Source organism: Pituophis catenifer, unplaced genomic scaffold (genome assembly GCF_029215685.1).
Source record: "Pituophis catenifer annectens isolate HBS135680 unplaced genomic scaffold, rPitCat1.0.hap2 SCAF_11, whole genome shotgun sequence".
Classification (NCBI taxonomy): Eukaryota; Metazoa; Chordata; class Lepidosauria; order Squamata; family Colubridae; genus Pituophis; species Pituophis catenifer.
This window is the reverse complement of record NW_027256891.1, coordinates 23,991,186-24,006,876: the sequence shown is the minus strand read 5'-3', so window position 1 is coordinate 24,006,876 and position 15,691 is coordinate 23,991,186. Positions and strand designations below refer to the sequence as shown.

The window sequence follows — 15,691 nt, the reverse complement described above, 5'->3', positions numbered from 1 at the left end:
CTATCCATCCTCTCTCTATCTCTGTATCTCTCTCTCTCTCTCTCTCCTAATCTACTGTTATCTATCCATCCATTATATCATCTATCCATCCTCTCTCTCTCTGTATCTCTCTCTGTATCTCCTAATCTAAATATATCTATAGATCTCTCTATATATATACCTACCTACCTACTTACCTCTCTCGGCCCCTTTAAAAACTAGAGCCGGGCCGCTTAGGCCCGACTCGGATGCGTCTCCATAGTAACGGCCGCTCGGGCTCAAGGCGCCTGCTCGGCCCCCCCCCTCCCCTCCCCTTCGCGGCGCGCGCAGCCTGCCGGGAACGGTAGTTTCGAGGCCAACCCCGGGGATCTCCCTCACTCTCTCTCGTGTCTTTCGGGAGGCCGGGGCGCTGCCTTTTTCCTCCGCTCGGGCGCCAGCGGTTTTGCGACGGCGGCCGTAAAGCGCGTCGTCCTCCCCCGCCCGCCCGCCCGCGCGGTTTCCTTTCCGGCGAGGAGGGCAGACGAGCAGCGAGGGCCGGAGAGGCCTTGCGTGAGCGTGCGAGGAGGGACGACGCGGGAGCCCCCGGGGGTTGCCAGTCCTCCCCCCGCCCCAGCCCTCGCTCCGCCCGGCCTCGCGAGGAGCGGCGCCCCGTCGCCCCAGGATGTTCAAGAAGTGAGTGGGGCGAGGGTGGGGGGGGGGGGTGGGGAGAGAGACGGGAGGGACTACAACTCCCATCATCCAGGGCCTGCCCGCCTGGCTGGGAGGAGAGGAGTAGGCCCAATCCCCCCCACCCCCCCCCCTTAAGTGGCTTCGTGAAACAACACTGCGATAAGGGTCTCCTCAGGGGATGTGGGGTGGGGTTGGGGGGGGTCAGAAATGCCAAATCCAGCCGAAATCCTCTGCCTGATTGCGAGAACAAAGGCAATCTCTGGGTGGGAAGGGGCCCTTGGAGGTCCTCTAGTCCAGCCCCTCCTCCTGCCCAAGGGACCCCCTCCCCCCCACCGTCACCCCCGCTAAATTTCACCCTAACTCTCAGATTCATACTGAGAGACAATATGGGTGCAGTTAGTATTAGAAGATAGATCAGAGGGGTGGAAGGGACCTTGGAGGTCATCTAGTCCAGCCCCCTGCCCCCAAAACACCATCCGCTACCATTAAACGTCATCTCAAGCTCTCAGATTCATAAGCGAGATTCAATATCAATGCAAATCGGAATAGGGATCACGAGGCTGGGAGGGACCTTGGAGGTCCTCTAGTCCAGCCCTCCTCCTGCCCAAGGGAAACCCCCCCCCCACACCGTCACCCCCGCTAAATTTCACCCTAACTCTCAGATTCATACTGAGAGACAATATGGGTGCAGTTAGTATTAGAAGTAAGATCAGAGGGGTGGAAGGGACCTTGGAGGTCATCTAGTCCAGCCCCCTGCCCCCAAAACACCCTCCGCTACCATTAAATGTCATCCCAGCTCTCAGATTCATAAGCGAGATTCAATATCAATGCAAATCGGAATAGGAATCACGAGGCTGGGAGGGAACTTGGAGGCCATCTAGTCCAGCCCTCCTCCTGCTCCCAAATTACCCCCACCCCCACCCCCCACTCTCATCAAATGGCACACTGACTCCCAGATTCATAAGTGAGATTCAATATCAATGCAAATCCAAGTAGGATCACGAGGCTGGGAGGGACCTTGGAGGTCGTCTAGACCAGCCCCCTGCCCCCAAATTATCCCCCCACCCCCCTCTCAATAAATGGCACACCGACTCTCAGATTCATAAGTGAGATTCAATATCAATGCAAATCGGAATAGGATCACGAGGCTGGGAGGGACCTTGGAGGCCATCTAGTCCAGCCCTCCTCCTGCCCCCAAATTACCCCCCCCCCACCCAACCCCCACTCTCATCAAATGGCACACGGACTCCCAGATTCATAAGTGAGATTCAATATCAATGCAAATCGGAATCACCCCCACTAAATTTCACCCTAACTCTCAGATTCATACTGAGATACAATATGGGTGCAATTAGTATAGAAGTAAGATCAGAGGGATGGAAGGGACCTTTGAGGTCATCTAGTCCAGCCCCCTGCCCCAAAACACCATCCGCTACCATTAAATGTCATCCCAGCTCCCAGATCCATACCGAGAGACAGTATCAGTGCAATCGGAATAGAAGTAGGATCACAAGGCTGGGAGGGACCTTGGAGGTCTTCTAGTCCAGCCCCCACCTGCCCAAGGCATCTCCACTCTCTCATCAGATTTCATCCCAACTCTCAGATTCATAGTGAGACAAAATATCAGTGCAATCAGCATAGAAGTGGGACCTTGGAGGTCTTCTAATCCAGCCCCTTTGCCCAAGGCATCTCCACTCTCATCAAATTTCATCCTGATTCTCAGATTCATAGTGAGATACAATATCAGTGCAATCAGAATAGTAGTGGGATCCCAGTGGGCTGGGAGGCACCTTGGAGGTCTTCTAGAATTTAATCCAACCCCTTTGCCCAAGGCAGGAGACCTTATACCATCCCGGACAAATGATTGTCCGATCTCTTCTTAAAAAACCTCCAGTGTTAGAGCACCTACAACTTCAGGAGGCAAGCTGCGACAGCCCTTCAAGTATTGATATATTAATATATTAAATATTTACATAACACCTGATTACCTGGCTGGTTGAAAGGGGGGGGGGAATCCCACATCCATACAGACCATAAACTATCCGTTTCATTGGCAGAACTTCTGATCATCCCCCGTCCCCCTTTCTAGGGAGTTCACTGTAATACAGGCAGGGTGGATTTGTAATCCAACGTAAGGAAACTAGTAAAAAGGCTAATTTTACACGATTTAAATCACTAGTAAAAATAATTTTTAACGAGCAACTGTCATCTCTGTCCCGCTGTTGACTCATCGACAGTCCCAATATTGCAGAATATATAGCCTCATGCTACATAGCTAAGCTCCGTTTCATGCTGAATAAACTAAATTATTAATGTATCTTAAATAGAAAACGATCTATGGGTAGATTTTTACTCCAAAAGCATTTCATTAAAATAAATTTGATAAAAATAAAAAAAAAAATAAGATTTTTTTTTAATTTTTTTTTTTTTTAATCATAGATTTTTATCCACTCTTGAATACAGGCTACCACCTCTTCAGTTTGTCTCCCCAGATAGGTTGGGTTCACATGACTATTTTGGACATTATTATTATTATTATTATTATTATTATTATTATTATTATTATTATTATTATTATTTTATTTCTATACCGCCCTTCTCCTGCGGGACTCAGGGCGGTGTACAGCCAAGATAAAACATTGCATATAAAATTTAAAAACAGTTTAAAAAACAATTAAATAATTTCGCCCCCAAAATATTAAAAACAGCCCAATTTAAACCGAATTCAATTAAAACTGAGAGGATGGGATCAAGCCAGCCCAGCTAGATGGAATAAGTGTGTTTTCAGGGCCCGATGAAAAGTCCGGAGGTCTGATATCGTGCGTATCTCAGGGGGTAGGTCATTCCAGAGGGCGGGTGCTGCCACAGAGAAGGCTCTCCCCCTGGGGGTCGCCAGCCGACACTGTCTGGCCGACGGCACCCTGAGGAGGCCCTCTCTGTGTGAGCGAACCGGCCGGTGGGAGGCTATTGGCGGCAGAAGGCGGTCTCGCAGATAACCCGGCCCTAAGCCATGGAGCGCTTTAAAGGTTGTCACCAACACCTTGAAGCGTACCCGGAAGACATGTTGGGGATTATAGTGGTACTAAACTTGGCGAGATCCAGCAGACCTTACTTTAATATATTTATCTGTAAAAGTGATATGCCTCCCGTCTTGTCAAGAGGGGATTCTAGGCGATTACAATCAATTAAAAACAAGATAAAACATTTAAAATGGACTGTTATTATCAATATTAATAATACACGTTAGTATTCATAAACACGGTCTTTGAGAAGGAATCCTGAACAGATGATCTGAAGTCAAATGTGAGAAAAATAGAACTTCTGCATATGTTTTTTGGGTTTTTTTTTTAAAATGCTTTCAAATCTGTGTTGCTTCTTCATCTGGATTAGCCACTGCAGTTTTGTTGGCAAAGAAATATATGCATAACCGCAGTGTCAGTGGATGAAGACGTAAGGACCAAAGGTTGTTTCTAACATTATTTTATTCGTTGGTCAGATTTGATGAAAAAGAGAATGTATCAAACTGCATCCAGTTGAAAACCTCGGTGATTAAAGGCATTAAGAACCAACTGATAGATCAATTCCCGGGTATTGAACCATGGCTAAACCAAATTATGCCAAAGAAAGACCCCGTTAAGATAGTACGATGGTAAGTTCGTTCTTTTCTTCTCCTTCCACAAGTTGCTGTTCTGTATTGTTAATTTTAGGTGTGAGAAATAGATTGCTAGATTGAAATTGCACCGGTCAAAGTGAAAACAAATGCTGTGCAAATATTTACACGATGTTTTCTGAATTGGAGGCTACCAGGATATTTGTGTTTAGTGGGAAACATTAATTTTGGAGAGTTATTTTATTTATTAAATTTTTATTATGCCCATTTCCCCTATAAGGCAACTCGGGGGGGGGGGGGGGTTACAGATTATCCAGTGCCCCATTTGAAAAATGTAAACTTTTATCTTTCGTGATTATTTCTAAATGGTTATTAGAAATACTTCTCTTTCTTAAAAAAAAACAAAAAAACCCACGTGTTAATTTTGTATGTTTCAGTCATGAACATATAGAAATACTTACCGTAAATGGTGAACTGCTGTTCTTCAGACAAAGGGAAGGGCCCTTTTATCCCACACTGAGGTTACTACATAAATGTAAGTATTTTGGAGGAAAAAGGCTGATATTATCTATCCATCCAGCCAGCCAGCCAGCCTAAGGGTCAGCAACCTGTGGCTCTGGAGCCGCATGTGGCTCTTTCATTCCTATGCTGCGGCTCCCTGTTGCTGGTCGGCTCCACAATTGATAGGGCTTTCAGTTAGGACAGGTAGAGGAAAAAGGATGCCACGCTAGGAGGAGACTCTATGGTGGGGGAACCGGACTTCCGGTCAGCTCCAGAATCAAACGGGGGGCTTCCGGTTAGGACCTTTGTGGCTTTTTGAGTGTTTAAGGTTGCCGACCCCTGCTCTAACCCTAATCAGAGCCCCATTCAAGAAGGAAGTTTTGTAAGTTTGTGTTTTGAAGGTCTGTGAGAAAAATTGGAGAGAAAAGCATGTCGGGGGATATAATTTTTCTTTTCCACCTCATATCTCTGGAAAGGCTTTTCCCGCTGGTCTCGGCTAAGCGAACAGTGTTTTAGATGTCTTGATACTCGATTCAACCCTGCAGATGTTTTATCTCCCCCGTTAACCTTTTTCCACTCCGCAGATCCCTTCATTCTACCGCATCAACAAGTCGACAAAGGAGCCATTAAATTTGTACTTAGTGGAGCAAATATCATGTGCCCTGGCCTGACGTCCCCAGGAGCCAAACTTTATCCTGCTGCTGCTGATACGATTGTGGTATCCTTGAGTAGGCGCTGTCTGTGGGTCGCAATTGCTTTCTCAGAATGTGCTAGAACGGTGGTTCCCAACCTTTTCTTCACCACGGACCGACCCCCCTTTAAATACCTTTGACTTAATTCAAGACCTCACCACCAAGACTTAACACCTAGAGCCGTGGTGGCGCTGTGATTGGAAGGCCAGAGGTGTCAAAACTCAATTTCATTGAGGGCCGCATCAGAGCTGTGGTTGACCTCGGCGGGCTGGGTGGGTGTGGCCATTAGGTGGGTGTGGCCAACTGGATGGGCATGGGAAGCTTGACGCCAGTCCCCAAGCTGCTGGCCAAGCTCTTTGCATTAGGTAGACCAGGCTGAAGCTATGTTGGCCTGATCTTTCCCCTTCACACTGGGTAGACCAGGACGGCCTCATGGGCCGGATCCGACCACATCGCGGGCCAGATCTGGCCTGCCAGCCTTGAGTTTGACACCCCTGTTCTAAGTGGTTTACAGAGTCAGCCTATTGCGGCCAACAATCTGGGTCCTCCATTCATGACCTCGGAAGGATGGAAGGCTGAATCAACCTTGAGCTGGTCAGGATCCAAGGAATCGAACTGCTGGCAGCGTTGAGCAGAGTTAGCCTTCATTCTATACCGATTCTAACCATTGCTCCACAACGGCTCTTATAAAATACAAACGTGGTTTGCTTAGCCGGCTAGCAATTTTCATTTTTAAGGCTGCTCCTTCGGTAGTTTTACTTACTGACATGATAATGATTTTAAATGACTACCCAGAAGACATTTTCCTTAGCAGACTTTTAACAGGCAATAATGGCGGAAGGAAAGCAACATGCACTATGCGTTGGGGTCATGAAGATGGCAGCAGACGATATGTGAGTCTTACATTTTAAAAGGAAAACCGTTATCTTTCTTTAACTGGGTGCTCCTAGGCGGTTAGCACTGCAAGGTTTCTAAACGGAGCCTGCCAGTTTTTGCAGACTGCATGTTTTCCAAACGGTTCGAATAGGTAACAAAGAAAGGTCTATCCGTTGAGGTTGGCCTGCAGTCAAAAAAAAAAGAGTCTATTGCTATAAGGAATGGCTCTATTTTTATTCCAACTTCCTTCTTAAGAACGTATGGAAACAGCTGTTTTCTTTCAACTCATTTTATCTTCCCAATATGCCTATGAAGATTCTCAGCCATCCAGGTCATGGTTGTCCCAAAGGTGCTTTTTTCAAGAGGCAACTGGACTTTGGTTTTTTTTTTTTGAAGACATTTCGCTTCTCCCTTGAGAAGCTTCTTCAGCTCTGAGAGCAGAAGCAGCTTGAGAGAAGCTGAAGAAGCTTCTTGGATGAGAAGTGAAACGTCTTCAAAGAAAAAAACCAGAAAATCCAGTTGCCTCTTGAAAAAACGCACTTTTGGGACTTCTAGGACCATGTTAACTGAGAGAACGTTGAACTACAATGTCAGCTGATGAATTAACTTAAGACTTAAAAGCCCACATGGGGATATTTCTGTTCAAACACCTTCCTTTAGCGTAAACCTGTGTAGGGTCACGGCAAAATTCATTCCATTAATGCCTTAATGGACCAGCTGACACTAGAACTCAAAAACAAGGACAAGACAGGATACTATAAAATTTGGAACAAAGTGTACCAATGGTTGGAAAGGAGAAAAGGAGTTGGAACAAAAAAGAATTAGGGTTTGTAAAATGGATACTGGATAATATTTAGACAAATGTGTAAATGAGGACAAGGAATATGTATATAAGAGAAAAATAGTAATGTATGTTAAATAGTAATTATATTTGTTATGTTAAAAATACGTATAGATATGATAAGACCGGGATGGTCACACTATATCCAATGCTTTTAATGTTTAATATTTTTTTTAAAAAAAAAGTCTTAATGGCATAAACCTACCCAAGCTCGGAAAGTAATTCCTCTATAATTTATAAAGAATTGCTCCCTGGACCGACTACATTATAGGCCACCTGTGTATATTCGGGATTTAACCCTGCTGTATTCAATGGACTGAACAAATGAGTCAATCACTAAATGTCTATGGAAATTCTCCATCATCTAGGACAGGGGTCTCCAAACTTGGCAACTTTTTAAGACTTGTGGACTTCAACTCCCAGAATTCCTCAGCCAGCGAAGAATTCTGGGAGTTGAAGTCCACAAGTCTTAAAAGTTGCCAAGTTTGGAGACCCCCGATCTAGGGCATGATTGTCCCAAAGGTACTTTTTCAAAAGGCAACAGGACTTTCTGGTTTTTTTCTTTGAAGACGTTTCGCTTCTCATCCAAGAAGCTTCTCCAGCTCTATCGGAAGCTGAAGCAGCTTCTTGGATGAGAAGCGAAACATCTTCAAAGAAAAAAAACCAGAAAGTCCTGTTGCCTCTTGAAAAAAGCACCTTTGGGACATTCTCCCAATAATTTTCTGAGCTTGGTGACAGATATGTAGTCTTGAAGCCTTTGGATCCTTTCTCCTGCCCATGCGAGCTTTTAAAAGGGCAAGAGATAAGATGTGACCGGAGGCCACTATTAAACCTTCCCTCTTCCTTTTTTTCTTCTCTTTCAGTATTTGCATATATTTTTTAAAAGGCTGAAAACAAGCCCAGGATTTTTGTAACTTCAAGATCAGTAGGCTGATTAAATGTACTGAAAAAAGGCACAAAAGTCATTTAGCTGCTTGGTTATAAAGACTAGTAGTCCTCAACTTATGGCCACAATCAAGCCCCAAATTTACGTTGTTAAGTGAGAAAGGCGAGGCAGTTGTGAAGTGAGCTCTGCCCCATTGTGCAACTGTTCTTGCCACATGAAGTGAACCACAACAGTTGTTAGAGGTTAGTAACCCGGTTTGTTAAGCGAATCTGGCTTCCCTCTTGACTTTGCTTGTCAGAAGGTCGCATGACCCTGGGACATTGTCCCCGTCATAACTCTGAGTCAGTTGACAAGCATCTGAATGTAAATCACGTGATTTGTGGAGCTGCTACAACGGTCGTAAGTGTGAAAAACGGTGATAAGTCACTTTTTTTCAGTGCCGTTGTGACTTCGGTCACTAAACGGATTGAAGCCCAGGACTACTTATTAGGGAGTAGCATTTGCCCGTTTTGCATTTTATCCAGAGCGGGAAAACTGATCTTTCCTTGTCTTTTCCACCTCTTCCCTTCCCCAGAGAGAAAGTCAACAAAGGGATTGGCATTGAAAATATTCACTATTTAAATGACGGCCTTTGGCATATGAAGACCTACAAGTGAAAAATCGGCTGGAAGTACGCGACTTGCTTGCCAGCGTGGACTACTCTGTAATTCTGTTTTTAAATGTGCACCTGAATGTACAAATTTATTTTGTTCTGTGGCTAATGCGAAATAAATCAAGTGAATGCTGAAGTCCCCGTTCGCTTTGTCAAATAAAATATACATTGCGGCCGATTTTAAGAATGCGAAAGGCGGCTTTAGCGATTGTAAAGCCGAGAAGGGAAGCTTGTCTCTTCTCTTTTTTTTCCCTCTGGTGTGATGGCCATCGGTGTCCAGCGCCGCGCTAAAGAAAGGCGCAGGACGCCCCCCGTTGCAAAAATAGATTTAATTTACAGTAGATTTTAAATATTTACATACCCGCTACGCAATTGTCAACAAAAGAAATCTTCGGAAGTGTCTTTTCTCCCCCCCCCTTCTCTCCAGGTGACATTCACAGGTGTATAAAAAGGGCTTGTCGGTTTAAAAAACGGGACCTCCCCCTCCCCTTTTGCAAAGATTACAAAACCAGATTGTGCCAAAAAAAAAAAAAGAGAGAGAGAGAGAGAGAGAGAGCTAACACCAATTGCTAATAAAATTCAAATTTGGAGCTGCCCTCAATACATGCTGCTTGCCGAGGGACACACACACACACATGTTAAAAGACGACGTGTGTGGTGGGTCACTTTTCAGTCGTTATCGGAGTCTGGCGGAGGGAGGAAAGTTAAGGCATCGTCAAAAGCGTGCCCGTAGGCTCGGAGCCTGTAGACCCCGTACATCATGACGTGCATGTGGTTCGGCGACAGGCCGCTGAACGTGATGGCCATATCTGAGCAGCATCCTTCCACCACCTCCTGCGGGTGATTGGCCATGGCCTCCTTAATGAGGGCGCCCACTGACTTGGTGTTGAAAATGTCCTTTTTCTCCGAATCTTCGGCGTTTTCGGCGTGCACCCCGCCGTACTTCAAGCACAAGGCCAACTGTTTATCTTCGGAAAGTTTCCAAATCACGCCTCCGTGTTCGGGACACTTATCCGGATCTTGGAAAACCCGGTAGAGTCGCCGTAAGGATTCCACGCTCAAGACGATCCCGCCCGCGCCGTTCACGTACTGTAGATCTCCCGAGGATTGGGTCTGGCCCGTGTAGAACGGCTGGGCGGGGTCTTGCTTCAACAAGAAGTACTTGAGGTTTTCCACGATGGCGAAAGTGGTGGGGTAGGCGAGGAAGTACCAGTTGTACCCGTCGCTGTAATTCTCGTAGGCGTATTTGTACGCTTGGCGCATCATCGTCCACATGTCGTCCGTGTTCAGCACGACTGAGTCGAAGACTTTGACGTTCTCGGAGCTGTAGAATTCGGCTTTGTCGCAGTGTTTGCTCCAGGTTTCCTTCACCGCCGCCCAGTGTCCCAGATCTTTCGGTTTGACCAGGATGATGCAGTAGACACGGAGGCTCTGGGCCAGCTCCAGGCGTTTCTCTTCGGAGAGGTTGAGAATGTCCTCTTTCCTGGGCGCTTGGAGGTGTCGGTGCTCATGAGATTTCGTAGTGTGGCCCGTTTTAATGTGTCCCAGAAGGGTCACCAAGACGCAGCAAATTCCTCCAAGCAACATGCCCTTGACGAAGGAGGCGCTTTCGGGAAACATGATTTCTAGATATTATACGGACCAGGGGGGGAAAAAATACAGGATTATTGAATGAAGGTTCAACAGGTTGCACATCCGAGGGCATCTCAAAGGTTTGTTTTTTTTCAAGAGACAACTGGAGTTTCTTGGGCTTTTCTTTGAAGACGTTTCCCTTCTCATCCAAGAAGCTTCTTCAGCTCTGACTGGTGGGGAATGGAAGGGATTTATACTCCTTGTAGACAGCTTGGTCATTCGCATCCTTTTAGAGAGTTGTTGAGCCCACCCCATACCCATTTGCAGTACTCGGGTGATACAGATAAACCTCCAAGGGGCCTCAATGACTCTCAAAGGATGCAAATCAGTGGTGAAATCCCATTTTTTTTTTTACTACCGGTTCTGTGGGTGTGGCTTGGTGGGCGTGGCAGGGGAAGGATACTGCAAAATCTCCATTCCCATCCCACTTCTGGGGCCAGCCAGAGGTGGTATTTGCCGGTTCTCTGAACTGCTCAAAATTGCCGCTACTGGTCCTCCAGAACCTGTCAGAACCTGCTGGATTTCATCCCTGATGCAAAGGAATACCAGCTGCCTGCAAGGAGTGTAAATCCTTCCGTTCCCCCACCATCCAGTCAGAGCTGAAGAAGCTTCTTGGATGAGAAGCGAAACGCCTTCAAAGATAAAAACCAGAAAGTCGAGTTTCCTCTTGAAAAAAAACACCTTTGGGACAACCAGGATCTGGATGAACTGAGAATCTAAAAACTGCAAGTCGTCCTCAATTTAGGACTACAACTGAGCTCAATTTTTTTGTCGCCAAGCGAGACAAGTTCATTTTGCTCCATTTTACGACCTTTCTTGCCACCGTCGCTAAGTGAATCACGGCGGCAACTAAGTTACTAACACGGTCGTTTAAAGTGGATCTTGACTTCGTTTGTCAGAAGGTCGCAAATGGTGATGGCATGACCCCTGGGGCATTGCAAATGTCATAAATATGAGTCAGTTGCCAACTGTCTGAATTTTGATGGGGGATGCTGCCACAGTCGTAACTGTAGAATAATCATAAGTCACGTTTTTCAATGCAGCCTTCGAACGGTCGCTAAACAAACTACTGTAAGTCAAGGATGGCCTGTATAATTTCTCAACGCCACAAGCAGTGGTGTGGGTTTACATCAGTGGTGGGTTTCAATTTTTTTTACTACCGGTTCTGTGGGCGTGGCTTGGTGGGCATGGCAGGGGAAGGATACTGTAAAATCTCCATTCCCACCCCACTCCAGGAGAAGGATACTGTAAAATCTCCATTCCCACCCCACTCCAGGGGAAGGATACTGTAAAATCTCCATTCCCACCCCACTCCAGGGGAAGGATACTGTAAAATCTCCATTCCCACCCCACTCCAAGAGGATACTGTAAAATCTCCATTCCCACCCTACTCCAGGGGAAGGATACTGTAAAATCTCCATTCCTACCCCACTCCAAGAGAAGGATACTGTAAAATCTCCATTCCCACCCCACTCCAGGGGAAGGATACTGTAAAATCTCCATTCCCACCCCACTCCAGGGGAAGGATACTGTAAAATCTCCATTCCCACCCCACTCCAAGAGGATACTGTAAAATCTCCATTCCCACCCTACTCCAGGGGAAGGATACTGTAAAATCTCCATTCCTACCCCACTCCAAGAGAAGGATACTGTAAAATCTCCATTCCCACCCCACTCCAGGGGAAGGATACTGTAAAATCTCCATTCCCACCCCACTCCAGGGGAAGGATACTGTAAAATCTCCATTCCTACCCCACTCCAGGGGAAGGATACTGTAAAATCTCCATTCCCACCCCACTCCAGGGGAAAGATACTGTAAAATCTCCATTCCCACCCCACTCCAAGAGAAGGATACTGTAAAATCTCCATTCCCACCCCACTCCAGGGGAAGGATACTGTAAAATCTCCATTCCCACCCCACTCCAGGGGAAGGATACTGCAAAATCCCCATTTCTTCCCAATCAGCTGGGACTTGGGAGGCAGAGAATAGATGGGGGCGGGGCCAGTCAGAATTTTTACTACCGGTTCTCCGAACTACTCAAAATTTCCGCTACCGGTTCTCCAGAACTGGTCAGAACCTGCTGAAACCCACCTCTGATTTACACAGCACACTAAGCTATAATTTTGTAAAACCCAGGCCTAAAATTATGACTTTGGTTACTAAACAAACTGTTTTTAAGAGGAGAACTACCTGCATAATTTCTGAACGCCGCAAGCAATGATCTGGGTTCACACAGCATGCTAAAGCTACAATTTTGTAAACCCAGGCCTAAAATGTTGACTTAATTTCATAAATCATGGTTCAGTTAACACCGTTGTGGTTAAAGCGGACTGTGCAAATAACAGCCATTGTGGATTTCTTAGTTATGGATTACAGTATTGGCATCCTTCAGTCTCAAGAGACTATGGTATCGTGCTCTGGTATCTAGTGTGACTAGAGAGTGGCAATCCCTTCCACATTGAGGGCAGCTACGTCTCCCAGATTTCGCTGGTTCTGGGACTGCCTCTTTGCCTCAGCCTGCCAAACAAGTGTCTCTTCGAATTGGAGAAGGCCATGTTGCGTCTTTAGCCTCCAAGATGAACGATCGGAGGTTAAGGTCTCCCAGTTGTTAATGTCCATTCCCAGGGCCTTTAAGTCCTTCTTGCAGTATATTACAGTATATGGCAGAGACAACAAGCGAAGGATTTGCATTACTCTCAGGCAAAACTGGACAAAGTAAATATTTCCTTGATTAAACTGAAATGCACTGGGTGTGTAAAACACACTATGACTGTAATCGCAAAACAAACTGGGCCAAAAGCAAATATAAATCTAACACATTATGTGAACTAAACAACGGAGTATAGAATGAGGGGTCCAGGAGAAAATATGTCATTTTCAATGCAGAACTCTGGTGGAGAAAAATAATTTTTAAAGGGAGCTTAGGAGACCACAACTCTTTAGACATGCTTTTTATCCCCCATCTCTAATACACCTAAAAGAAATATGAAATCATTTCTGTTTCCAGTAAGCCAAGCTTGTTAATATAATCTAAAAAGAGCAAACGGTGGTTAGCTAAGTTTTAAACAAGCAGCCCTTTTGCAAAAAAATAAATAAATAAATCATGGTTTTAGAGTGGCTTATTTGACCAAAGCCCTAAAAATTAGGCTTGTTTCAGAAAGTACACCTGCCACCGATCAGCCAGAAGGCAATTTAAACTGCTATCAACTAATAGGCCACTATTTGTCAATGTAGGTAAGTTCAAGAAGTGTGAACTTCAACTCCCAGAATTCCCTAGCCAGCAATGCTGGATGGAGAATTCTGGGAATTGAAGTTGACACATCTTAAAAGTTGCTAAAGTTGAAAAAACATTGTGTTTCTTTTTTTTGCATTCGTAGCAGGAAATGAGGCCTTTTAAAAGCTCTTTTATAAAGCTCTTTTATAAAGAGCTTCTCTATATAAAAACAGTCTCTGATTTAAAGGCCTGGGAAATTTTAAAAACAGGGAAATTTGAATATTTTTTTGGGAATCTATTATCTCCCATTATGTCCTTAATTTAAGAAATACAAGTAATCCTCGGCTTACGACAATTGAGTCCCAAATTTCTATGAAGTGAGACACTTCTTAAGTGAGCTTCGCCCCATTTTACGACCCTTCTTGCCACCGTTGTTAAGTGAACCCCTGCAGTTGTTAAGTCAGTAACTCGGTTGTTAAGTGAATCTGGCTTCCCCGTCGACTCTGCTTGTCAGGAGGTCACAAAAGGAGATTACGTGACCCCGGGGCACTGCAACCGTCCTAAGTATGAACCAGTTGCCCTGCGTCTGAATGTTGATCACATGATCACGGGGACGCTGCAACGGTCGTATGTCTGAAAAACGGCCGTAAGTCACTTTCTCCCCCACGCTGTCACTTTGAACGGCCATTAAGTGGAACTGTTGTAAGTCGAGGACTACCTGTAACAGTTTTCAAAACCAAAGGATTGGTTATTTATTGAATGAACCAAATTGAATAAAATTACTTCCCCAAGCTGCTAGGTGGCTCAATGGCTAAGACACTGAGCTCGTCAATCAGAAAGATTTGGCAGTTTGGCGGTTCGAATCCCTAATACAGGTGTCCTGCGTGAGCAGGGGGTTGGACTAGATGACCTCCAAGGTCCCTTCCCAACTATGTTACTGCAAAAGGTGATACAGCACTGGAGGCTGAGCCCAGAATATTCTTTTAGGGTATCCCACCTCTAGCTTTTCCTCCCGGGTATGGAGAACCACAGAAGGGAATCCCCCACATAAGGCCTCAAAAAAAAGCTTTTTGACCCTGTAAATCGAAGTAGAGCCTCCAGCTGCCAGGGCAGTCTATCTGAACCCCAGAGGTGGCAAGGGTGGGGTGGGGAAGCTCAGGGGAGACGGGGCTGCCTAAGACCAGCAGAGCTGGGGAAGGGTCGAGGCAAACAGATGCAGCAGGCCCCCCACCCCACCCCCCTCACTCCCACCTCCCCCAAATCCGGAGTCGAACCACAACGCCACCAACTCACCTGCCTGCCAGCAAGAGAAATCCGGATCTACTTCCGCTCTCTCTCCCCTTGCTCTCTATGGCGGAACCTCCCTCTCCTCTTGGACACGCCTCCTCCCGGAAGGCGGGGCAGGGGAGAGACAGAAGCGTAAGCGTCGCTTTTGGCCACGCCTCCTGCTGGCGGGCGGGGTAAGAGAGAGACAGAAGCGTAAGCGTCGCTTTTGGCCACGCCTCCTGCTGGCGGGCGGGGTAAGAGAGACAGAAGCGTAAACGTCACTTTTGGCCACGCCTCCTGCTGGCGGACGGGGCAGGGGGGAGATAGAAGCGTTAGCGTCGCTCTCTTGGCCACGCCTCCCGCTGGCGGGCGGGGCAGAAGAGGCAGAAACGCCGCGTCTCCTCCGGCCACGCCTCCTCCACCCTGAGGGCGGGGCAGGGAGAGGATGAAGCTTCTAGGAATCAAAGAGGAAAATTAAGGGAGCTGGAGTTAACACCTCCGGCACTCACTCGACCGCAGCAGTACCCCCCCTCTCTCTCTCTCCCTCTCTCACCCCTCCCTCTCCCTCTCCCCCTCCCTCCCCCTCCCTCTCCACTTGCATCCATGGCACTCCATTGATCATCGGAAGTGTCTATAGACAATTATTTAGATTTGCTTCCTCTTAGGAGTAATGCAGTCCATCTCTCCCTCTCCCTCTCCCCCTCCCTCTCTCTTTCACCTCCCTCTCTCTCCCCCTCCCTCCCTCTCTCCCTCCCTCTCTCCCTCCCTCTTCCTCTCTCTCCCCCACCCCCCTCTCTCCCCCTCTCACCCCTCCCTCTCCCTCTCTCCCCTCCCTCTCTCTCCCTCTCCCTCCCTCCCTCTCCCCCTCCCTC

At 46.7% G+C, this 15,691-nt stretch overlaps 2 protein-coding genes across 2 annotated transcripts; one reads left to right on the top strand and one right to left on the bottom strand.

Annotated features, from left to right (window-relative positions):
- Nucleotides 1–361: 361 nt before the first annotated feature.
- On the top strand, nt 362–8,842 carry MCTS1 (MCTS1 re-initiation and release factor). Its single transcript, XM_070951718.1, has 6 exons — nt 362–651; nt 4,145–4,297; nt 4,696–4,793; nt 5,344–5,477; nt 6,277–6,344; nt 8,629–8,842. The coding sequence occupies exons 1-6, from the start codon at nt 641–643 to the stop codon at nt 8,708–8,710; spliced, it is 546 nt and encodes a 181-aa protein (XP_070807819.1). The 5' UTR covers nt 362–640; the 3' UTR covers nt 8,711–8,842.
- A 230-nt stretch (nt 8,843–9,072) lies between these two features.
- On the bottom strand, nt 9,073–14,892 carry C1GALT1C1 (C1GALT1 specific chaperone 1). Its single transcript, XM_070951911.1, has 2 exons — nt 14,847–14,892; nt 9,073–10,331 (listed from the first exon to the last, which is right to left on the bottom strand). The coding sequence occupies exon 2, from the start codon at nt 10,324–10,326 to the stop codon at nt 9,376–9,378; it is 951 nt and encodes a 316-aa protein (XP_070808012.1). The 5' UTR covers nt 10,327–10,331; nt 14,847–14,892; the 3' UTR covers nt 9,073–9,375.
- Nucleotides 14,893–15,691: the final 799 nt, after the last annotated feature.